This window comes from Melospiza georgiana, chromosome 26 (genome assembly GCF_028018845.1).
Source record: "Melospiza georgiana isolate bMelGeo1 chromosome 26, bMelGeo1.pri, whole genome shotgun sequence".
In the NCBI taxonomy this organism is placed as follows: domain Eukaryota; kingdom Metazoa; phylum Chordata; class Aves; order Passeriformes; family Passerellidae; genus Melospiza; species Melospiza georgiana.
The window spans coordinates 6600254-6624019 of NC_080455.1; the positions used below are offsets into that span (position 1 = coordinate 6600254).

The 23766-nt window shown below is 52.2% G+C and overlaps 1 protein-coding gene across 1 annotated transcript in view; it reads right to left on the reverse strand.

Annotated features, from left to right (window-relative positions):
• The window catches only part of FBN3 (fibrillin 3), a 68740-nt gene extending 45979 nt beyond the window's left edge, over nt 1–22761 (reverse strand). Inside the window, 6 exon segments of the mRNA XM_058041021.1 lie at nt 932–1129; nt 8768–8863; nt 12096–12191; nt 14261–14359; nt 15255–15337; nt 22607–22761. Of these exon segments, the coding sequence (XP_057897004.1) occupies nt 932–1129; nt 8768–8863; nt 12096–12191; nt 14261–14359; nt 15255–15337; nt 22607–22761 (727 nt within the window).
• Nucleotides 22762–23766: the final 1005 nt, after the last annotated feature.

Below are 23766 nucleotides of genomic sequence, written 5' to 3' on the forward strand. Positions count from 1 at the left end.
GGGTTTAGGCTCCTGTTTCAGAGGACTGAAATGGTCTTTGCATTCTCTGTTCTGGGGCTGGTTTAGGCTCCTGTTCCAGGCTCTGCTCTCAGCACTTTGGGGCTGTTTCAGTCTCCCATTCCAGACTCTGCTCTCCCCATCCTCTATTTCCCCCATTTCAATCTCCATCCCTGAACTCTGCTCTCCCCATCCTCTGTTTCCTCCATTCCAATCTCAATTTCTGAACTCTGCTCTCCCCATCCTCTATTTCCTCCATTCCAATCTCCCGATCCAGACTCTGCTCTCTCCACCCTGTGCCCACCCCTCTCACACTCCCTGCCCCTCCCAGCCCTGCCCATGCCATGCCCATCCCTGCCCACCCTGTACCCATCCTGTGCCCACCCCGTGCCCACCCCTCTCACACTCCCTGCCCCTCCCAGCCCTGCCCACCCCATGCCCACCCCGTGCCCGCCCCTCTCACATTCCCTGCCCCTCCCAGCCCTGCCCACCCCATGCCCACCTCGTGCCCGCCCCTCTCACATTCCCTGCCCCTCCCAGCCCTGCCCACCCCATGCCCACCCTGTACCCATCCTGTGCCCACCCCGTGCCCACCCCTCTCACACTCCCTGCCCCTCCCAGCCCTGCCCACCCCATGCCCACCCCGTGCCCACCCCTCTCACACTCCCTGCCCCTCCCATCACTGCCCATGCCATGCCCAACCCATGCCCATCCTGTGCCCACCCCTCTCACATTCCCTGCCCCTCCTGGCCCTGCCCACACCATGCCCACCCCATGCCCATCCTGTGCCCACCCCGTGCCCACCCCTCTCACACTCCCTGCCCCTCCCAGCCCTGCCCATGCCATGCCCATCCTGTGCCCACCCCGTGCCCACCCCTCTCACACTCCCTGCCCCTCCCAGCCCTGCCCACCCCACCCGTGCCCCGTGTCTGACCCTGGCAGGCGCCGGTGCGGATGTTGGGGATGAAGCCGCGCCGGCAGGGGTGCGGCTGGGCCGGGCACATCTCGCAGGGGTGGCCCCAGGCGCGGCCGATGGTGGCACAGCACATGGTCTTGGTGCACACGATGCCGCTCAGCTGGCCCTGGCACATCTGGTTGTTCACCTGGCTGAAGCACGGCCCCGTGCGGTAATCTGGGCGGGGAAGGAGAGAATACCCGGGTTACACCTGGTGTCACCGCGTCGCTCCGCACAGAGAAAAGCAAGGCACAGTTCCTACCAAGAACATTTCTTTCCCGAGAATATTTCTGGGCTTCGCACCCTCTGAACCTCAAAGAAAGGCAAAACAATTTTTTCCTTATTTTCTGTGCCTGCGTTTTTGCAAAAGCAGAATGCAATGTGGGGGTTGTTGGTGTTTTGGTTCCTTGGCCTGTCAGGGCCAAGTGTGTAGTCCCACATTTCTCTTCACAGAGAAAAGCAAGGCACAATTCTTCCCAAAAATATTCTTATCGCATTTGCTGTGCCTGTGGTTGTGCCAAAGCAGAATGCAATGTGGGGATGGAACTTGGAGCACCCTGGGATAGTGGAAGGAGCTGGCAGTGGAATTCCATGGGTTTTATGTTCCCTTCCATCCCAAACCAGTCCGGGATTCTGGAATTCCTTCACTTTCAACTCCCAAACATCCCCTGGCAATTTCAGCTTTAAACCCCAGACACTGCATCTTTCCCACTCCCAATTATGATCCTCCCATCCCTTCAACCCCAAGGATTTTTAACCCAATTTTTTGCAGGGTTCTGCCCTCAGGAATGTGGCTTTGCCACTGCCTGGGCTCCCGTGACCCTTGATGAGGGATATTGGCACAGCAGGAATCCGGCAGGAAGTAAAATCCTTCCTGTGGGATTTTCCCTTGAGGTGGTGGCACAGAAATGTTTGATCTGTGGCTGGGGAAAAAAAAAAAACAACAACAAGAAAACCTTGGAGCACGTCCTGGTCAGGGCAGAAAATTCCCCGTGGAGTGTCTGAGCAGTCAGGTGCTGGTCAGGCAGCCAGAGCTCAGGGAATTTCCAGGCTGGAATCAAGCAGTAATTAGGAACTGCCCTGACCTCAAATCCCTGCTCCTGGGTTAACCCCCAGATGTCCCTGCAGGGAGAGGTTTGGGTTTGGTGTGTTTGAAGCAATAAAAATATTTTTGGAAGGGGGGTGAGAGCACTGGGAGCTCCAGGTAATCGTGTCCCAAAATCCATGGAAAACACCCAGGAAATCCTCCTGTCTGGGAAAGAATCAATTAGCAAAGAATTCCTCGTTTCCAGCTTAATGCTCCCTCTGGTTTGTGTGCTGGAGCAGTTTGTGCTGGGAATTAAAGCTGAGGTTGAGAGGAGAAGGATTTGAGAGGGAAAGAAAAGGAATTGTCTGGAAGTTACATCGGTGTGGAGGTGATGGCATCTCCCAGAAAATCCTTTTTTTGGGAATCTGACCAGAAACATGAACCATGTAAAGATCCTTTTTTTTTTTTTTTTTTGACCCAAACTTTACAAGTTCCCATCGCAGTGCAGGGTGGACCCCCCAAAAAAACCCTCAGATTAATAAATGAAAAACCCCAAAGTGATGCTCTGAACAGAGAGAAAAGTGGCCAAACCTGCACCTCCCACCTCATCTCCTACCTCATCTCCCCCAGGCACTGCAGGAATTCCTGGAGAGGGATAATGAATGCGGGATTGTGAGGAGAACACCCCCTTTTAAACCCATAATTGCCCAAAATAACTTTTCCTATGCAGATGACTCCTCTGGAGGGAATGAAGCCAAGGAAATCTCAGTCTGGAGAGCCCTGGCTGCCTCCCAGCCCCAGCTGGTGCTAATTTTAATGGGCAAATGATTAAATTTTTAATGAGGCACCGATGAAATTTTATGAAGGAAACAGGGACGCTTAGGAGATGTCTGAAGCCTTTCCCAGTCCCTGCATGGGATCTGTGTTCCAGGAATCCTGCTGCAGGTAGCTGTCCTGCAGGAGCTGGGCTTTTTCCTTGGGAAAGCTGAGGGAAAACTGGGATTGCTGTTCCCTCAGCCTCACAAAAGCAGAGCCCAGAGTGGGACCCAGCTCCAGGTAAATCCCATTAAGGGATTGCAGGAAATCCTGAATTTGGGGGGATTTGGGGAACCCCATGAGCTCTGAATCCCAATGGCAATTCCCACTGCAAGAAATCCTGAATTTGGGGGGATTTGGGGAACCCCATGAGCTCTGAATCCCTGGCAGTTCCAATGGCAATTCCCACTGCAAGAAATCCTGAATTTGGGGGGATTTGGGGAACCCCATGAGCTCTGAATCCCAATGGCAATTCCCAATGCAAGAAATCCTGAATTTGGGGGGATTTGGGGAACCCTCAGAGCTCTGAATCCCTGGTAATTCCCACTGCAAGAAATCCTGAATTTGGGGGGATTTGGGGAACCCTCAGAGCTCTGAATCCCTGGCAATTCCCACTGCAAGAAATCCTGAATTTGGGGGGATTTGGGGAACCCCCAGAGCTCTGAATCCCTGGCAATTCCCACTGCAAGAAATCCTTAATTTGGGGGGATTTGGGGAACTCCTGGAGCTCTGAATCCCTGGCAATCCCAATGGCAATCCCCACTGCAAGAAATTCTGGATCCGGGGAGAATCCAGATTTGATCAGGAACTTCTGAGAATATTCACAATAAAAAAAAGTTTCCTCCACTCCTGCAACATCCATGGAGCCAGGAGGGTGTCCCTGAGTCAATTCCAGTGGGAATTCGGATCCCCGGAGAGGGAAAAGTGGGAGAATTCCAGGATTTTCTGTGCTACCTAAAGGACAATCCCAGCCACACAAATCCATCGTGGGAGTAGGTCCAGCACGAGGGAAGGGGAAGGGAATGAGGAGCTTTTCTCTGCTCCCACCCTCTGGAATTCCTCCTCTCCAAAACAAACAAACAGAGCTGAGGAAGAGGAGCTTTTTCCTCTGCCAGAACTCCAATCCCCTCTCACAACAAACAATGGAGGCTTTGCCTTGAAAGCTGCAGGACAAAAGGGGCCTGTGGAGCATCCCCAGGGAGGGGATGGAGACACAAATCCTGGGATTGGGCAGGAGGCCACGGCCGGGACTGAGCCAGAGCCACCAACGGGAGGGACTGGGACTGGGATCAGGGAGAGACACTTCTCCAGGTGTTGTCCAGCCTGGATTGATTGTCCATGTTGTTCTTCAGTGTTTTCCAATTGTTTCTGTTGTTCTCCAGGTGTTTTCCAATTGTCCCTGTTCTTCTCCAGGTGTTTTTCAGCCTGGATTGATTGTCCTTGTTGTTCTCCTGGTGTCTTCCAATCGTCCCTGTTCTTCTCCAGGCATTTCCCAGCCTGGATGGATCGTCCTTGTTGTTCTCCAGGTGTTTTCCAATTGTTCCTGTTGTTCTCCAGGCATTTCCCAGCCTGGATTGATTGTCCTTGTTGTTCTCCAGGTGTCTTCCAATCGTCCCTGTTTTTCTCCAGGCATTTCCCAGCCTGGATTGATTGTTCCTGTTGTTCTCCAGGTGTTTTGCAGCCTGAATCAATTGCTTCTGTTCTTCTCCAGTGTTTTCCAGTTGTCCCTGTTGTTCTCCAGGTGTTTCCCAGCCTGGATGGATTGTTCCTGCTCTTCTCCAGTGCTTTCCAATTGTTCCTGTTGTTCTCCAGCTGTTTTTCAGCCCGGATCAATTGTCCCTGTTGTTCTCCAATTGTCGCTGTTGTTCTCCAGGTGTTTCCCAGTTCTCCCTGTTCTTCTCCAGGTGTTTCCCAGTTGTCCTGTTGTCCTCCAGGCATTTTCCAGACTGGATCAATTGTTCCTGTTCTCCAGGTGTTTTCTGATTGTTCCTGTTGTTCTCCAGGTGTCCCAGTTGTTCCCCAGGCGTTTCCCAATTGTCCCTGTTGTTCTCAGGTGTTTTCCAGCCTGGATGGATTGTCTCTCTCATTCCCCAGGTGTTTCCCAGTTCTCCCTGTTGTTCTCCAGGTATTTTCCAGTTGTCCCTGTTGTTTCGCAGTTCTCCCTTTTGTTCTCCAGGTATTTTCCAGTTATCCCTGTTGTTTCCCAGTTCTCCCTGTTGTTCCCAGGTGTCTCCCAGCCCGGCCGTGTCTCTCCAGCCCCAGAGCTGCCCCAGCCCCTCCGTGGCAGCCCCAGGTCCCCCCCGAGGGGCTCCTTTCCCCTGGAATGCTTTCTCCAGCTCGTCATTTCCTCCCTGCACCCAAACACAGCCACATTCCTCCACTTTAACTGTTTGGACTTGGTGCAGAGAAGAAAAAGCTGGCGGGGGCACTCTCTAAGGCCAGACATTCCAAGTGCTGGAAAAACACATCCAAAGGAAATTGTAGAGGGGGGAACTTTTTCTGAGCTTTCCTGTCCTGCTTTTACTGTTTCCTGATGAAGTCTCAGCCCGATGAAACCCGAGAGAGTTTCAGGGAGGCACAAAGGGCACAGGGAAACATGGAGCTGGTGGGTCCAGAGCAGGAGGGATGGGTGGAAAAAAATCAGAGCAGGGTTTGGGAACACCTGGGAGAGCCCTCGGGGTCAGGAATTGTCCTGGAGGGGCTGGGGTGGCAATTCCAGAGCTCCAGGCTCTCCCCAAGCGCTCAGGTGGAAACCTGGCACTGCTCAGGGTCCCTTTGAAGAGACCACAGCTCCTGGAGCCCAGGAAAATCTCCTGGATCCCAAGGAAAAGCTCATGGGAAAAGCTTCTGTATCCTACAGAAAATCTCCTGGGAAAAGCTCCCAGATTCCAGGGAAAAGTTCCTGGAAGAAGCTCTTGGATCCCAAGGAAAATCTCCTGGATCCCAAGGAAAGCTCCTGGAAAAAGGTCCTGGATCCCAGGAAAAAGTTATTGGGAACATCTCCCGGATCCGAGGAAAAATCTCCTGGATCCCAGGGAAAAGTTCCTGAGAAAATCTCCTGGATCCCAAGGAAAAGCTCCTGGATCCCAAGGAAAATCTCCTGGAAAAATCTCCTGGATCTCACGAAAAATCTCCTGGATCCCAGGAAAAAGTTCCTGGATCCCAAAGAGCTCCTGGATCCCAGGGAAAAGTTCCTGAGAAAACCTCCTGGATCCCAAGGAAAATTCCCTGGATCCAATGGAAAAGTTCCTAGGAAAAGCTCCTGGATCCCAGGGGCAGGCTCCACAGGGAAGATTTAATTTTGGCTGGAAAAACAACCCCAAATGAAAAAAACTTCATCCCTGGAGCCCCAAACATCACCTGATGAGTCAAACTCAGTCACTTTTTCCTGCTTGAGGGAGGGTGGAAGCGGAGCCATGACATCAAAATCCTTCATTCTGCTGTAAATCCACGAGCAGCCCCCGGCCCCACCAGCCCCAGCCCTTGTGGGCTGCAGCTTTTCCTGCCACACTGATGTAATGGGAGCTCAGGTTCCACAAAATATCCCCCCAAAGATGTCAGAGAGAGGGAGGAAATGATGCTGGGATGCTGTGAGTGCCTGCTCCAGGGTATTTCCCTCTGGAGGGGGGAATTTCCTGCATGAGGTGTGAGGGGGGTTGTTCTGCTCCCAGCACAAAGCAGCCTCTGACTGGGGCCGCTCTCAGCACTCAGAAATTCACTTTGTTCCAATTTAAAATTCAAATTATTTCTCGTTGCGGCGGCGGAGAAGTAAATTCAAGTAAATCTGGAGCTGCTGGATGGGTTTGGGGTGGGTGAGCTCTTTTTGGCAGGGATGGGGCTCACAGAATCCCAGGATCCTGGGCTTGGGCATCCCCCAGAACAGCCCAGGGTCACCTGGAGCAGGGGACACAGAGCCTGGCAGCTCCCAGCAGGGCCCTGCACTTGGCCCTTTGCAATGAACCCCAATTTCCATGACCAGAAGAAGATTTATTGTATTGTAACAGGGACCTCACTCTCTCATCCTCTTCACCTCTCTCTTTATCCCTCTCTTGTCTCAAGCCTGCTCTCAGCTATTCCAATTTAAAATTCAAATTATTTCTCGTTACAGCAAAGTAAATTCAAGCGAAGCCCTGAAGTAAATCTGGAGCTGGATGGGTTTGGGGTGGGTGAGCTCTTTTTGGCAGGGATGGGGCTCACAGAATCCCAGGATCCTGGGCTTGGGCATCCCCCAGCACAGCCCAGGGTCACCTTTAGCAGGGGACACAGAACCTGGAGGGTTTGGAGAACCCAGACAGGGAGAATCTCCTCCAGGGCTCTGCCACCTCCAGGGAACGAAGTTTTCCCTCCTGCTGAGGTGGAATTTCTCGTGTCCTGTTTGCGTTTATGCTCCTCACTCATCACTCCAGCCATCAGCACAGAGAATTCCACGCCTGGCAGAGCCCAGGACACTCCCTGGCCTTGGGAGGAGATTTATCCTTTGTCCCCGTCAGCAAAGGGCTTCGGGCTCTGCTCTGAATCCATCGCTCAACCCTTGGGAATGAGGAGCGGAGCCGCAGCAGGGGCTGGAGTCTCCTCTGGGGACCCCCATGACACAAACCCTGCAGCTCTCAGCAGCCCTGGGGATGGAGTTTTCCCCCCAGGAGAGTGAAGCCTCTCCCCAAATCCCAGATTTCCCCTGCAGGGCCAAGCCCAGGCGCTCACCTGGCTGCAAACCCCCCCAGGAACCATTCCCAGCCCGGCTCTGTTTGCCTTGGCAGGGAGGAGCAGTGTGGACACAGCTGCAGGATTTGTTTTGTCTCTCTCGCACAAGTCTGGCTCGGCCAAATCTCCGCAGGCTTTGTGAAAATGCTCCTTTATGTAAAGAATTTTATACAAAACGGCCCCAAAGCCTCCCCTTGCTCAGCCCCTCTCTCCACACACGTTACACTTGGGTTTTCCAGCCTTCTCCAGAAGTTTCTTGCAGGAATTTCCAGCTCTCTGCTCACACCCAGCCAGCGTCTGGGTGGGTTTGGGAATGTCAGGAGAAAAAATGAGGAGGAGCTCAGGTTTAGGGGTTTGGGGGGGAATCTCCCAGGTTAGAGCACTGAAGAGAGAAATCCTCCTCATTTTCCATAACTAAAGCAATTGGGAAAAGGCAAGGAGAGAGTTTAAAGACTCTGTAACTGCTGCAGAACAGGAGAATTGTCCAGAAAATTGGGGATGTCCATCCCTGGAAGAGTCCAAGGCCAGGCTGGAGCAGCCTGGGGTAGTGGAAGGTGCTCCTGGATGGTTTTAAGCTCCCTTCCAACCCTGAAACTCTTCCCCACTATCTTTCCCCTTCTCTTCTCTCAAGCCTGCTCTGAGCTATTCCAATTTAAAATTCAAATTATTTCTCCTTACGGCGGTGGCAAAGTAAATTCAAGTGAAGCCCTGAAGTAAATCTGGAGCTGGATGGGTTTGGGGTGGGTGAGCTCTTTTTGCCAGGGATGGGGCTCACAGAATCCCAGGATTTTGGGCTTGGACATCACCCAGAACAGCCCAGGGTCACCTGGAGCAGGGGACACAGAACCTGGCAGCTCCCAGCAGGGCCCTGCACTTGGCCCTTTGCAATGAACCCCAAATTCCATGACCAGAAGATTATTTATGGTATTGCAATGGGAATATCCCTCTCTCATCCTCTTTACCTCTGTCCTTACCTCTCTTTTCTGCTCCGAGCTGTGGCTGGCAGCTCCCAGCAGGGCCCTGCACTTGGCCCTTTACAATGAACCCCAAGTTCCATGACCAGAAGAAGATTTAAGGTACTGTAACAGGAACCTCACTCCCTCATCCTCTTTACTTCTTTTTTACCGCTCTTTTCTGCTCCGAGCTGTGGCTGGCACCTCCCAGCACGGCCCTGCCCTTGGCCATTTGCAATAAACCCAAATTTCCACGCCCTGGCTACAGGGATCTCTCCTCCCCATCCATCCCAGCCCATTTTCCCCGTCCCTGCTCACCTCGCTCGCACTGGGGCCCGGTGAAGCCGTACACGCACGCGCAGCGGTTGGGGCCGATGCACCTGCCCCCGTTCTGGCAGCCGTTCTCACACACAGCTGAGAGGGGAAAACAGAGAATTCCATCACTCCTGCCCCTGGAGAGCCCCTCCGTGGCGCTGGGATGTCACCTCCGTGGTGGTCGGAGCGTCAGAGTTTGGAGTTTCAGCTCCGTGTTCCCGCATCCGCAGAGGAATCTGAGATTTTTGGGTTTTTTCCCTTGGGAAAATTGGTCCCTGTTGCTGCCTGAGCCCCCAACCTTCTGCAGAGGCCACACACTCCTCTTGCACTGGGGAGGATTTCCTGCCCTCTGGAATCTCAGGGTTGGGATTGAAGTGGGATGAGAGGATAGAGACAGGGAAATGCCCACAGGGAAAGGTGTGAGGAATGGGAGAAGGGGAGGATGGATGGGCAGGGATTTAACCCCAGAGTGCCCAGAGCAAGGAGCCGGGGTCTGAGCAGCACTTGGGTGCTCCCTGACCTAAAATAGTCACTGGCTTAAAATATTCCTGACCCAAGATATTCCTGACTTACTTAAAATATTCCTGACTTAAAGTATTTCTGACTTAAACTTAGTCGGGCTACCCTGAGCTGAAGCCCTGCGCTCACAGCTGGAGCTAAAGGAATTTTCCTGGTTGGAATCATGGATTGATGGGATCTACAGAGCAGGAAGGGCCCCCCAAGGACCCTGCTCTGCCTGGAGCCCCCTCAGTGCCCAGTTCCAGCTCTGAGCCCAGGCTGGGATGGGGCCAGAGGTGCAGGACTGGATTGGGATGGGGCCAGGGGTGCAGGGTTGGATTGGGATGGGGTCAGGGAGATGCAGGATTGGGCTGGATGGGGCCAAGGGGATGCAGGGTTGGATTGGGATGGGGCCAGGGGATGCAGGGTTGGATTGGGATGGGGCCAGGGGTACAGGATGGGGCCAGGGGTACAGGACTGGATTGGGATGGGGCCAGGGGGATGCAGGATGGGGCCAGGGGGATGCAGGACTGGATTGGGATGGGGCCAGGGGTACAGGATGGGGCCAGGGGTACAGGACTGGATTGGGATGGGGCCAGGGGATGCAGGACTGGATTGGGATGGGGCCAGGGGATGCAGGACTGGACTGGGATGGGGCCAGGGGATGCAGGATTGGGCCAGGGGATGCAGGGTTGGATTGGGATGGGCCCAGGGCATGCAGGACTGGACTGGGATGGGGCCAGGGCTGCAGCGTTCCCCAGCCTGCCGGGATGTCCTGCCAGGGGAGCAGAGCAGGATGGAGCTGGGAGCTGCACGTAGTGAGGGCTGCACGTCCCAGCCTGGCCTGGGCTGCTGCTCCTGAGAATTTTCCCAAGCTTTTGCTGCTCAGGATGAAATTTCCCATCTGGAGCCTCTGCCTCTGGCTGAACTCTCGGGGAAGTTTCAGCAGCGAGGGATCAGAGGGAGCTGAGGGGGAGTTTGGGGAGAATTGGGGATTTTGTCTTTAAAAATCCTCAGTGGGAGTGACTCCCACGTGGATACAGGGATTTGGAATTTGGGAAGTTCTAAATTATCTAATTGAGGAGAGATTCTTTCTAAGATACGGTGCTTATTTGCTAACTAAAGGCTTCTTAAAATGTATTACATGGTAGAATATATATATAATATTATATAATGTATATCTATATAATATATAAATATATATAATTTATAAATTATATAATTTTATAATAATAATTGTAACATACTAAATATAATTATATAACAATAATATAGTAAGAGAATATATAATTATAGAGATGTATAACTGTATATATAATGTATAGGTGTATATTATATATAATATATTATGCATATATTATATAATATATAATAGTATTATCTAATTATATATACTATATGAGATATATTATGAATATACTATACATTAAATTCTATATTATGAATATGTCATATAGTAGAAGATATAACATATCTATATATTATCTCTATAATATATTCTATACTATCTATACATTACATACACATAATATAGTATATACAATACTATCCATATCTATTATCTATATATTATAATAGACTGAAAAATCTACATTGTACTAATATATTACACATTATACTGGGAAATCAATTCATCCATTAATGATGTCTAAAATCTGTATTTTGATCCAGAGCTGTGCTGGTCATGAGAGAGGGCTGAGATTCCGAGGGAAGGAGAACACGGTGCTGATGTTGGAGTGTCCTGGGTGCCCTTCCCTATTCCCAATCCCATCCCCAATCCCAATCCCATCCCCACCCCAATCCCAGTCCCACACTCACGCTGCCCACAGTAGGTGCCCGTGAATCCCTTCTGGCACAGGCAGGACCCATTCCCATTTCCAATCCCAATCCCAATCCCATTCCCATCCCATTCCCATACTCACGCTGCCCGCAGTAGGTGCCCATGAATCCCTCGGGACCCATTCCCAATCCCATTCCCAATCCCAATCCCAATCCCATTCCCAATCCCTGTCCCCATTACCACACTCACGCTGCCCACAGTAGGTGCCCGTGAATCCCTTCTGGCACAGGCAGGACCTGTTCCCAATCCCATTCCCATTCCCAATCCCAATCCCAATCCCATTCCCACACTCATGCTGCCCGCAGTAGCTGCCCATGAATCCCTTCTGGCACAGGCAGGACCTGTTCCCAATCTCATTCCCAATCCCAATCCCATTCCCACCCCAATCCTGTCCCCACACTCACGCTGCCCGCAGTAAGTGCCCGTGAATCCCTCAGGACCCATTCCCAATCCCATTCCCATCCCCACACTCACGCTGCCCGCAGTAGGTGCCCGTGAATCCCTTCTGGCACAGGCAGGACCCATTCCCAATCCCAATCCCATTCCCACCCCAATCCCAATCCCACACTCACGCTGCCTGCAGTAGGTGCCCGTGAATCCCTCAAGACCCATTCCCAATCCCATTCCCATCCCTGTCCCCATTCCCACACTCCCACACTCACGCTGCCCACAGTAGGTGCCCGTGAATCCCTCAGGACCCATTCCCAATCCCATTCCCAATCCTGTCCCCACACTCACGCTGCCCGCAGTAGGTGCCCGTGAATCCCTTCTGGCACAGGCAGGATCCATTCCCATTCCCACCCCAATCCCAATCCCACACTCACGCTGCCCGCAGTAGGTGCCCGTGAATCCCTCAGGACCCATTCCCAATCCCATTCCCATCCCATTCCCATCCCCACACTCACGCTGCCCACAGTAGGTGCCCGTGAATCCCTCAGGACCCATTCCCATTCCCAATCTCAATCCCATTCCCAATCCTGTCCCCACACTCACGCTGCCCGCAGTAGGTGCCCGTGAATCCCTTCTGGCACAGGCAGGACTCCTCGGAGCAGCTGCCCCCGTTCATGCAGCGCACGCTGCAGCTCTGCACTGGGGACAGGACGGGGACAGGGTCACCCTGGGAATCCCTTCAGGGACAGGGGACACTGCCCTGGGCTGGGAGGGGCTCCCCGGGTCAGGGATCCAGCTCCCGACTCCAGACACCCCAACAATCCCATCCCAGAGGGTTTTCCAAAGGCTCCTGGAGCTGTGGCAGGTTGGGGATGTGCCCACTCCCTGAGCTCCATCCCAACCTTTTGGTTTCCCCACAAACCAAAGCCATCCATCCTTTTACTTCCTTAAGGAATCCACCCCAACCAAACCTTTCCCAGCTTTGTCCTTCCTGCAAACGAGGCCGTGGATGATTCCCTTGTTTTTGACACAACCCTGTCATAATCTTTTCTGTCAGGATTTTACACTTGGCCAATATTTTCCCACCCTTTTTTATCTCTGTTTTCCATTATTGCTCCATTTTCAATCCTTTTCACACTTTGGGCTGTCTAATCTTCCAAATTCCTCCCTCCCAAAGCCCTCTGAGGAGTTTGGGGGGATGGAATTTCCTTGGTGGAGGAAAATCATCAACTTTAAGATATTTCTCCTGCTTTTGCAAACAGAACGTGGCCTCCTTGACAAGATCCAGTTACTGGGAGAGGTTTTTTTTTTAAAGGAATTTGGAAAGAAAAGCACGAATCCTCCATTCTTCCATGTGAGAGCTCAGCTTTCCCACAGGATTATGACCCACTGGATGTGACTGAGGCACTGCAGGAAAACAATAGCAATAAATAAATTGGGAAGAGTTTTATCCTTGCTGCGGACACCGAGTGTTGGCTTTAACTGTTTCCTCACTGCCTGGTGAAGGAATTTGGGATTTAAGCAGCCCAAAGAGGGATTTAGGTGTGTTGGAGGAAATAATGTGAAAAGTGGATTTCACACAAAAAACACCACGCATCATGTGAAGAGTGGATTTCACACAAAAACCCCACAAATCACATGAAAAGTGGATTTCACACAAAAACCCCACAGCTCTGGGGGAGGAGGGGATGGAATCTGGCAGCTCCCAGTGGATTTATGGCATGGAGGCTCCTCCAACCCCAATTCCAGGCTGGGAAGAGCTGGGGCCAAGCTCCTGCCAACTTTGGCCTCTGCTGGACCCCCCTGGGCATCTGGAATGCAGAAGAACATCTTCCAACCAGGAATTGCAAGGCTTTGGCAGGATTTGCCAGGGTGGCAGAGGCCAAAGTTGTAGGAAAAGGAGGATGACAGAAAAAGGAGGATGACAGGAAAAGGAGGAATGACAGGAAAAGGAGGAATTACAGGGAAAAGGAGGGGTGACAGCTCATCCTCATTAACTTTTCCCATTATTGAATTGGATTTGTCCTACAAATTATTGGAAGGGATCAGAGGCTCTGCCAGGGATCAGCTGTGGGGTTTTTGTCTCTACTCACTCACTACTCCACCTAAAGACCCTTCAGAGCACTCCTAAACCATCCTTACTCTCTGGAGTAGGACACCAAGGAGGAAACTCCACTCTTTGTCATTCCAGAGGAGGCAGGGTGGCTTTCCCTGCCTCTGGAATGCACAATTTGTCTGTTTTTGCACGGAATGCACAATTTGTCTGTTTTTGCAGAGAAATCCAGCCCCCCAGCAGCAAACTGCAGATTGCAGAGGAGGCCTCCCCTGTCCCGGGAATGCCAGGGCCGTGCCCAGATGGATGCAGGGCTCCCAGGGCTCCAGGCATTCCTGGAATTCCTCCCTGATTGCTCCCACATGGACCCAGCCTCCCCTCCCCAAGGGCTGCAGGCTCCGGGGATCTGGAGCAAATCCCAGAAATTTCCTTCTCCCAAACACCCCCTGACTGAGCCTTTGAGGGGTCTCTTTTATCTCTGCAGCTGGGCACTGATGGGAAATCAACCTTTGGGATGTCCCTCTCCATCTGAGACCTTAAAAGACTCCAAAATCCCATTTATTTCTGCAGGGAAAGCACCCCAAAGCACAGAATACATCCGTGAAAGGTGGAATATTGGGTGGGCTCTGCCCAGGTCAGGGTGGGGCTGCAGGGATTGGATTCCTTTGCCCTCTGGCAGGGCAGGGAATGAGGATGGGCAGGAGAATCCCCTCACCTCCAGCTGAGCCACAGTTGGGGGAGAGCTGTCCATTGGAGCAGGTGCACATGTTGGGCCGGGAGCAGAATCCGTCCCCACAGGAATTCCTGCAGATTGCTGGGGGCACACAAGGACATGGATCACACCCTGGCAATGCCCAGAGCTGGTTCTGCCCCTGGGGCCATCCCTTGGCCATTCCCAGAGCTGTTTTTGGCCCTGGATTCATCCCTCGGGTGAGGAATCACCCAAGGAGGGGCTGGGGCACCTCTGTGGGCACAGCAGGAGTGGGAAATGAAATGAAATGAAATCCAATCCCACTCCATCCCATCTTTATCCCACAGAAATGCAGGACATCACCAATTCATGGATTCTCCAGCTCAGACAGGAAGGAAAACTCCCAATGCAGGTGAGATTTACCTCAATCCCCCTCCCAACTCCCAATCCAGGTGAGATTTATCTGAATCATCCTCCCAATTCCCAATCCAGGTGAGATTTACCTCAATCATTCTCCCAACTCCCAATCCAGGTGAGATTTATCTGCATCATCCTCCCAGCTCCCAATCCAAATGAGATTTTCCTCCACCATCCTCCCAATTCCCAATCCAGGTGAGATTTACCTCAATCACCCTCCCAACTCCCAATCCAAATGAGATTTATCTCAATCACCCTCCCCGTGGCCCCTTAAAATGCAAATTCCTGCTGGGGAGCACCTCTGGTGACACCAGGTTTGCAGTGTCCCCATCAATTAATGGAATTATTAATTCCATTAATCATCAATCATTTCCTCAGGAGCAGCCTCCTGCCCCACAGCACTGCCAGGGGACAGAGTGACGCTCAAGGGGAGGATTAAAATCTGAATTCAGTAACTGGGACCAACTGGGTTTAACTGGGACTGGCAGAGCTGGGAATTCCCAGGAGTTGGGGGTTCCTTGCCCAGGGCTGGGAGCAGGGAAATCCCTGGGTCAGGTGGATCAGGAGGCTGAAATGGAGGCAGGGACAGGGGGATACTCACGGACAATGCACTGGTTCCCTCCAGGCAGAGTTTTCCAGCCAGGACAGCAGTAGGAGTGGAACCTCGAGCCGCAGACGTTCGGGCTGAAAATCAAACACGGTTTGGGGTTTTTCGGTGGCTTTTGGATAAATCCAGGCTCGGCAGGAAGAGCTCCCTGTGGGACGTTTCCCTCCGTTCCCTCCTGTTTGTAATTTTGGGATGTTTTGGTCAAAATCAGTGGAGGAGGAGGAGGATGAGGCATCAGTCCCATGGACTGAGGGAGAAGGGATGGATAAAGTGGATTCATCCAATGGGATGGATAAAGTGGAGTATTTTTAATTAGGGGACAGACTCAACCTCTTTCCCAAAGGGATTTCACCCCAGGATTTCATGCGGGGAGATGGAGGTTGAAACCCAAAAATGCCAATTGTTCCTCCCAAAGTGAACCTTGCTGAGCATCTGCTAAAAATTAGCAGAGTTTCAAAATAAACCATGGGGAGAACCCACTCTGGACGGGCTGGGATTGATGATGGCCCAGCCATGACCCAGGGGGAGAAGGGAATGAGATCCCGAGGCAAAAACGCCAGAAGGACAACACTGGTTTGTGAGGGGGGAAAAAAATATCACCTTCAGCAAATTTGGGATAAAATTAGAGTTCTCAGCAGCTTGCTCAGAGCTGGGATCCCTCAGTTCCATCAGAAAGGTCAGGATAAAAGGGATGTCTTAAAATCGTGGAATTACAGAATGGTTTGGGATGAAAGGACCTGAAAACTCCTGAAATTCCAGCCCTGCCAGGGAGAGGGACCCTTCCACTGTCCCAGGCTGCTCCAAGCCCACCCAACCTGGCCTTGGACACTGCCAGGGATGAGGATATAATTAAAAAAAAAATTAAAATAAATTTAAAATAAAATTTTAAATTAAATTTTAAAATAAAATTTTAAATTTAATTAAAAATCCAAAAGGTTTTTTTCCCCTCTCAGCTCTGCCTCCTTGGGGCTCTTCCCAGAGCTGGCAAAGCCCTGGAGCGTTTTTTGTTTTTTCCATGGCTGGCTTGTCCCTTCTCACCTTCCCTGCCTCTAAAAGGGCTCATTAGCTAATGACAATTATGCAAATGAGGGGAATGTGACCCGAAGAAGGAAGGACAGAGGGAAAACAAACGCTCGGCATCGCCTTTGTGCTCCTTAAACAAACGCCGGGATTAGCGATTAACAGGGAGGGAGCAGCGGGAATTTCAGTGTGGGGGAAAAGAGGCAAAAAAGAGGGAAAACGGGGAAAAAGGAGGAAAATATATGAATAAAAGAGGGAAAAAGAGGAAAAAGGAAAAAGAGGGGTGGAAAAAAAAAGTAAAAGGAGGAAAAGGAGAGGGAAAAAGAGAGGGGAAAAAAAGAAGAAAAAAGAGGGAGAAAGAGGAAAAGGAGAGGGGAAAATAGGGGGAAAAAAAGGGAGGGAAAAAAGAGGGGAAAAGAGGAAAATATATTAATAAAAGAGGAAAAAGAGAGGAAAAATATAAAAAGGAGGAAAAAAGAAAAAGAGGAAAAAAAGATGAAAAAGACAGGGAAAAAAGAAGAAAAAAGAGGGGAGAAAAGAGGAAAAGGAGAGGGAAAAAAATTAGGAAAAAAGAGGGAAAAAGAGAGGAAGAAAAAGAGGAGAAAAAAGAGAAAAAGCCCTCTGGAACAGAGCCCTGGGCTGGGAAATGCTGGATGGGAACCCCATCAGCCAATTCCCAACTTTTTCACCTTTTTTTAAAAAAATTACCATTGGCTCCAGGTTTTCCCAACCTTCCAGAGCCACCTTTTGCTTCACCAGTGACAATTTACCTAATCCCAGGTTAACGAGGATTTCCAGTGCCAAAAGAAGGGGCGTCTGTTTTCCATGGAAAAGCTTCTTTAGGGAAGAGATGGGAAAGTTTATTTTTGGGGATTATTTCTGACCCCCCTCCCCGGCAGCCTTTTTCTCATTGTGAAACTCAGGCAGAATGGATGTGGGTGACTTCAGCCTGAGGTTTTCCAGGGACAATGAACGATCCCCTCTCTCCAATCCGGACGTTTTTCCCCCCCAATTCAGGATTTCGCTCCGCGCCCGGATTTTTGCTGCGCCCTTGGGATCGGCCCTGACAATGGCTGGGGACAGCTCTGGAGTCCCCCTGGCCTCGCTGGCATCGCAGGGGACGATCTCTGGTGCCAGCGATGCCAGGGTGGGTTTGGGAACGCAGCTCATTTTCCACCCCGAGGGATTTGGGATTGTGTCAGAGCAGATCCCAAACAAAGCTTTGGGGTCCCGGGTGGGTTTGTGTCCCGCTCTGCACTGACCAGGAAATGCTGATGGGGTTTATTTCAGTGAATTCTCACTTTGAGGAGTCCTCTGCCCATTCCCCCAGGCCTGGTTGTGTTTGATGAGGAATTTGCAGCGGAAAAATTCCAGAATTCCCTCCTGGGAAAATCAGACCCGTCCCTGTTCAATGGGACAAGGTGCTGCAAATTCCTCCCACCTGGAACCCATCCCTGCTTCTCCAAAGCAGCTCCTGAGGGCTTCAGGAATGGGTTCAAGCCCCGACAATTCCAATTATTTTTGGTTCCAAGAGCTGGTGTTCAGAGGTGAGAGGTGCTGAATGTCTGCACCACAAGGGAAAGCCACAAAGCTCAGAACTTCCAGCGGAAATCTGGGTGTGTGACACTGCCAGCGCAGAAATATTCCAAACTCAGCACGTAGAAACACGGGATCATAAAATCCCAGACTGGTTTGGGCTGGAAGGGCCTTAAATAAACCTCATCCAAATCCAGGGCAGGGACATTTCCCACTGTCCCAGGGTGCTCCAACCCAACCTTGGGCCCTTCCAGGGATGGAGCAGCCACAGCTGCCCTGGGAATTCTGCTCCAGGGCCTCGCCTCTGGGAGGTGGAATTAATATTTTTAATATTTTTAATTATTCTTACTCGGTTTCATCAAAGGGATGAAGGAAAGCAGAAGGAAAAGTCGTGCAAAGGCTGTGCAGGGGTTGGGTTGCAGCTGCTCTGGGTTCAAGCCCAATAATCCTGATTATTTTCTATTTTATGTCTTTCTGTTATTAAAATCTTGTTAAACACCTTTGCTTTGTCCATAAGAGCATTTTCCCCCCTTTATTGGGTTCTTCCCACATCTCCTCTGAGTGATGGCAGGAAAATCTCCCTTCTTGGTGCACGTTTAATTCAACCCCCACAGACCAGCAAGGAACCTTTCCCTTTGAAAAAAAAGACTAAAAATCCAACAGATTTCCAGGAACTACTTCACACTTTCATTTGGAACGCGGCACTACCAACCCTTCCATTTCATTATTTTTTTTTCCCCTCTCCCTCCTTAAACTCCGAAATAAATCACAACTTCAAATGCAGCCCTTAAAAACCTCCAGACAAAACCCACACAACCCCTGGCTCCCCCGCCAGATATCCCTCTGCCATTCCAATATCCTCCCTGCCAAAAACAAGAGGAGCCCAGCCACGGCCGGGAGGGCCAAGATCAACCATTTCACAACATAAATCAGGGCCCAGAGGAGAGGCGAGGAACAAAAGCCTTGAGTCAGAGGTTTCCAAGCGCTGCCTTCACGTTGGTGCTGGTGTTGTTCGTAGTATCCCGGCCCTGGCACGGGGAAGGGACGAGGCTGGGACGTGGAGCTGGGAGCAGGAATGTGCTCCAGAGCTGCCTGGATCACGGGGGCAGGACTGCAGCTGCACCTTTCCTCGGGGAAATCTGGGGCTCTTCTTGGTAATTTGGGTTTTTCCACCTCCGCAGTGAGGGGTTCTGGCCTCCTGAAACCCAGGATTGAGTTTAAAATTGGGAAATTTCAGCTTCTGGTGGCTCTCAGGAGCACCTTGGCTCAGAGAATCAGGGAATTGTTGAGGCTGGAAAAGACTCTGAGGTGCTCACCATGTCCCCAGGCGCCACCTCCACGTGGCTTTGAAACCTTTTCATCCCTAAAATCCTGGTGGAACCGAGGGGTCAGGGCTGGACTGGGGTGCAAATCCTGCTGGAAACCCCCTGTGCCCCTCTCTGGGGACACTCAGAGGTGCTGGAGCTCCATCCTTGGCCTTCAGCATTACCCCAGAGTCAGCTCCAGGCCCGTTTGTGTCCCCTGGCCCCAAATACCAACCCTGGATTTCCCTCTCCATTGCATCCAAGCTCAAGGAGGTTTTGGAGAACCCCTGAGCTCCTGTTCTTCATCTCCAGAACTTCCCTGTCCATCCACCAATGGAAAATCCAAGCTCAGGGAAGTTTTGGAGAACTTCTGACCTCCTGTTCTGCATCTCCAGAACTTCCCTGTCCATCCACCAATGGAAAATCCAAGTTCAGGGAGGTTTTGGAGAACTTCTGACCTCCTGTTCTTCATCTCCAGAACTTCCCTGTCCATCCACCAATGGAAAATCCAAGCTCAGGGAGGTTTTAGAGAACCTCTGAGCTCCTGTTGTGCATCTCCAGCATTTCCCTGTCCATCCCCAGTGGGAAATGAGGAGGTGTCAGCAATCAGCTGGAAGCTGCTTCCTTTTCCCCACAATTAATTTGGTGCCACAAACTCCTCTCCCATCATCTCTCCCCATCCGTCTTCTCACTTGCAGGGCCCAGCTGGTAATTAACGGTAATTAATGGGCTTGAGCTAACGAGCTGTGGTTAAAGCCAGGCCTTTACCCCTTCTTGGACAATGGCAATGGCAGTGCCAGCCCAGCCCTGCTCCCCTCTGTCCCACACAAACCCCTGGAAAGTGCCCAAGAGTTCATTAAAGCAATAATAAAGCAATAATAAAGCAATAATAAAGCAATAATAAAGCAATAATCCCATCCCAGGCCTTGCCTCAGAACGGGATTTGTCAGGGCTGGGCCCTTCAGGAGAGGCTCATTTGAAATTGTCTCTCCTCTAATGGGTTTAAGGCCGGATTAAAGCCGGGCCTGGGCTGGGATTTATTGCTCCCCATGCCTTTATTAATTGTTATTTGGAGAAGCAGGGCTGGGATAGGAGGCTTGTTTATTTTGCATTTAATCCCTGCTTTGCATTTGTTTCATGCTTTTCCCTTTGCTGAAGGAGGCTGGGATGGGAGTGGGCTCTAAATAAATATAATTGCAGCAGGAACAGCCCCACTCTTTGGCCCGAGCCTCTTCCCAAAGCCTCTCAAGGGCCCTGGAGCAGGGACAGCAGCAGGGACAGCTCTGTTGGGCACCTGGAGCCACTGGGAGCAGCTCCTCCCTCCCACCCCATGGATTTGATGGATTCTGGATCATCTCTGAGGCCCTTCCAAGCCAAACCACTCTGGGATTCTGCAAAACCCACAGGAAGTGGTTTGTGCCACTTGCGGGTGATGTTTGAGAGAAACTGAACCAATGTTTGGGTGTTTTTATCTCCCAGAGATTAAAAAAACTCCCTAAAAAAAAAAATCACCCGAGTCCCATTTTCCTCTCTGAACTTCTGGTGGGGTTCTGTTTTCTCGTCCCGTCTGGGAAACAACAGAATTTGGAGATGGAGGGAGAAAAGGAGGCACAGACAAAGATAAATCCCGGGAGAATCAGGGCTGGAGAACACCTCAGAGATCATCCCAACCATCAACCCAGCAGGGAAGGAAAAATTCCCAAAGAGAAGGGAAAAATTCCCAAAGAGAAGGGAAAAATCCCCAAAGGGAAGGGAAAAATCCCCAAAGGGAAGGGAAAAAATCCAAATTTTGTCAGGGTTGGTGACCGTCCCCGGAGCCCTTGGATGTGTCCGTCCCTCACCAGGTTTTTGGAAAGGAAAACATGGATAAAATGCTCCAGGAATGTCAGGGAAACGTTGTAAAAGACTTTGGGAGCTGGAATGAAAGGTGTGGGAAGGGAAAACTCCGATTAACTCGCGTTGGGGAATGAAATTCTTTCAGGGGACAAACGAAGCAGAGCTGCACCAGCCCAGGAGCCCTGGGAAGGTTTTCCCATGGGAGAACAGCCCTGCCCTGCTCCACCCTCAAATCCAACAGCAAATCCTCCACCTTTGTCCATTTTCCTCTATCCAGACCCAACATCCACAATTTTGGACCCTCGGGTGGTGCCCAGGGAATCTCCAGCTCAGCTGGGCTTTAATCCCAGCTCTGGAATCCCAAATTCCTCCCTGCAAGCCCCGAGCCCAGGCTGGAGCTGGTTTTTTTATCTCCCTGAAAGGGAAAGCTGGGAAGGCAAAGCCACAGCAAATATTTGCAGTGGTGACCCGAGCTGCTAAATGGACACCAGGGATAAATGGGATTAAACGTTCGCTGGGTGGCTTTGCGGGAGAGATAATTCCACAAAACGCAGTTGTCGAGGTCACCCACGTGCCCACAGGGTGGAACAAACCCAGATTTAAGATTTAAGCAGCTGAGCCAACCTTTATTGACATTTCCCCCTTGGTTCATTCACTGTGAGGGAAGCAGACATGGAATTGGGACTGATCTGCTTCTCCCAAAGGGAAATCCCACAGCAGCACAGGACCCCGAGGCCTCCAAGCAGCAAAAGCCAGGCCAGGGAAGATCCCAGAACGACAAAATTGGGAAACAACTGCTGAGACCATCAGGTCCAACCTCCCGACATTGAGACATTGATCCGTAACTAAACTTCCCAGAATTGTTTCAAGGATTCGCTTCCATGAAGGCTGGAATTCCAGGAGGAGATGCCTCCATCCCCAAAGGCTGGAATTCCAGGAGATCCTTCCATCCCCAAAGGCTGGAATTCCAGGAGGAGATTCCTCCATTCCCAAAGGCTGGAATTCCAGGAGGAGATGCTTCCATCCCCAAAGGCTGGAATTCCAGGAGGAGATGCTTCCACCCCCAAAGGCTGGAATTCCAGGAGATCCTTCCATCCCCAAAGGCTGGAATTCCAGGAGGAGATTCCTCCACCCCCAAAGGTTGGAATTCCAGGAGGAGATCCCTCTATCTGGACAGGCTGGAATTCCAAGAGGAGATTCCTCTATCCCCATTAACTGGAATTCCAGGAGTTGATGCCTCCATCCCCAAAGGGGATACCAAAAGGAGCTCAGAGATCCCAAAGGGAGCTCAGTGATGCCAAAGGGAGCTCAGTGTCCCCAAAGGGAGCTCAGTGTCCCCAAAGGGAGCTCAGTGTCCCCAAAGGGAGCTCAGTGTCCCCAAAGGGAGCTCAGAGACCCCAAAGGGAGCTCAGAGACCCCAAAGGGAGCTCAGTGTCCCCAAAGGGAGCTCAGTGTCCCCAAAGGGAGCTCAGAGACCCCAAAAGCAGCTCAGAGACCCCAAAAGCAGCTCAGTGCCCAGCACTGCTCCCACAGGATCCCCCCCAGACCCAGCTCCTCCTTCCCGAGCTCAGGGAACTGGCCACCCTGCCAGCCCAGCTGTGCCACCCGCCCGAAACCCGCCTCACCCGAGAGCCAAGAGCTCCAACTCACCCTCGCAGCGAGTCCTGGCCCCTTCTCCTCACCCTGCTCGGGGGTCTGTCCTCGTAGGCCGTCAGTCTGTCCGTCTGCAGGTCCCCCTCGTACTGCGCCGCGGCCAGCAGGGCCCAGCAGCCCAGCAGGAGCCCGGCCAGCCCCCGGTCCCCCATGCCGGCCCCGCGTCCAGGAGCGCCCCGGGAGCTCTGTCCGGCTGCAGCCGCCCCGCTGCCCTCGCAGCACCAGCAGGAGCAGCAGGAGGAGGAGGAGGAGGATGGATTGTGGCAGCGGCCCCCGCGCGCCAAGGACCCGTCCTGGAGCTCCCTCGCTGGAAGGAAAGGAGATTTTTGGAGGCTTCTCTCGTTTTTAAGGTCCCCAGTGCCAGTCCCACCCCTGCCCTTCCCCAAATCTTCCTTTCCCAAGAGCTGGGAAGCGGGAGATGCCCAAGAGCTGTGGCTCTGCCCCACGCCGGTTTTGCTGATGGAGAAACAAAGAGCAGCCAAAGTCCTCCAGGGCAGGAGGAGAACGTCAGGAGAGAGCAGCTGCTGCTCGTGGGCCACCATCCCACCTCCAGGAGATGCCAGCTCATCCATGTCCTGGCATGGGGACAACCCCGGCATGGCATTGATCCCCCCCAGGGGTGTCCCCAGGGACGGGGTGGGTGATTTTGAGGGGATGAGGAGAAGGTGGAGGTGGCAAGGCTGGGATCAGGGGGCAGGAGATGAGGGATCCCAAGGGAAAGGCTCTAAAAGGGATCCCAGCCCGTCCATGTCCTGGCATGGGGACAGCCCCTGGCATGGGGACAGCCCCTGGCACGGCATTGATCCCCCCAAGGTGGCCCCAGGGATGGGGTGGGTGATTTCGGGGGGCTCAGGAGAAGGCAGGGGTGGCAAGGCTGGAATGAGATGAGGAATCCCAAGGGAAAGGCTCCAAAGGGGACCCCGACCCAAACCCCCCAGCTCTGCCCGTGGGGAGCCCATCCTTCCCCACCCTCCTGCTCCTGGGGGGCTGCCCTCACCTCGGCGCCCCCAAACTGCGGCGCTGCAGGGATGAGGAATCCTCCTGGAACAATCTGAGCTGCGAGAGGCCCCGGGTGGGGAAGGAGAGGCCCCCGAGCCACCCCTGACTGTCCCCCCTGCTCTCCCACTGCAGCCTGCCCAGCCTCGAGAATCAGCGCG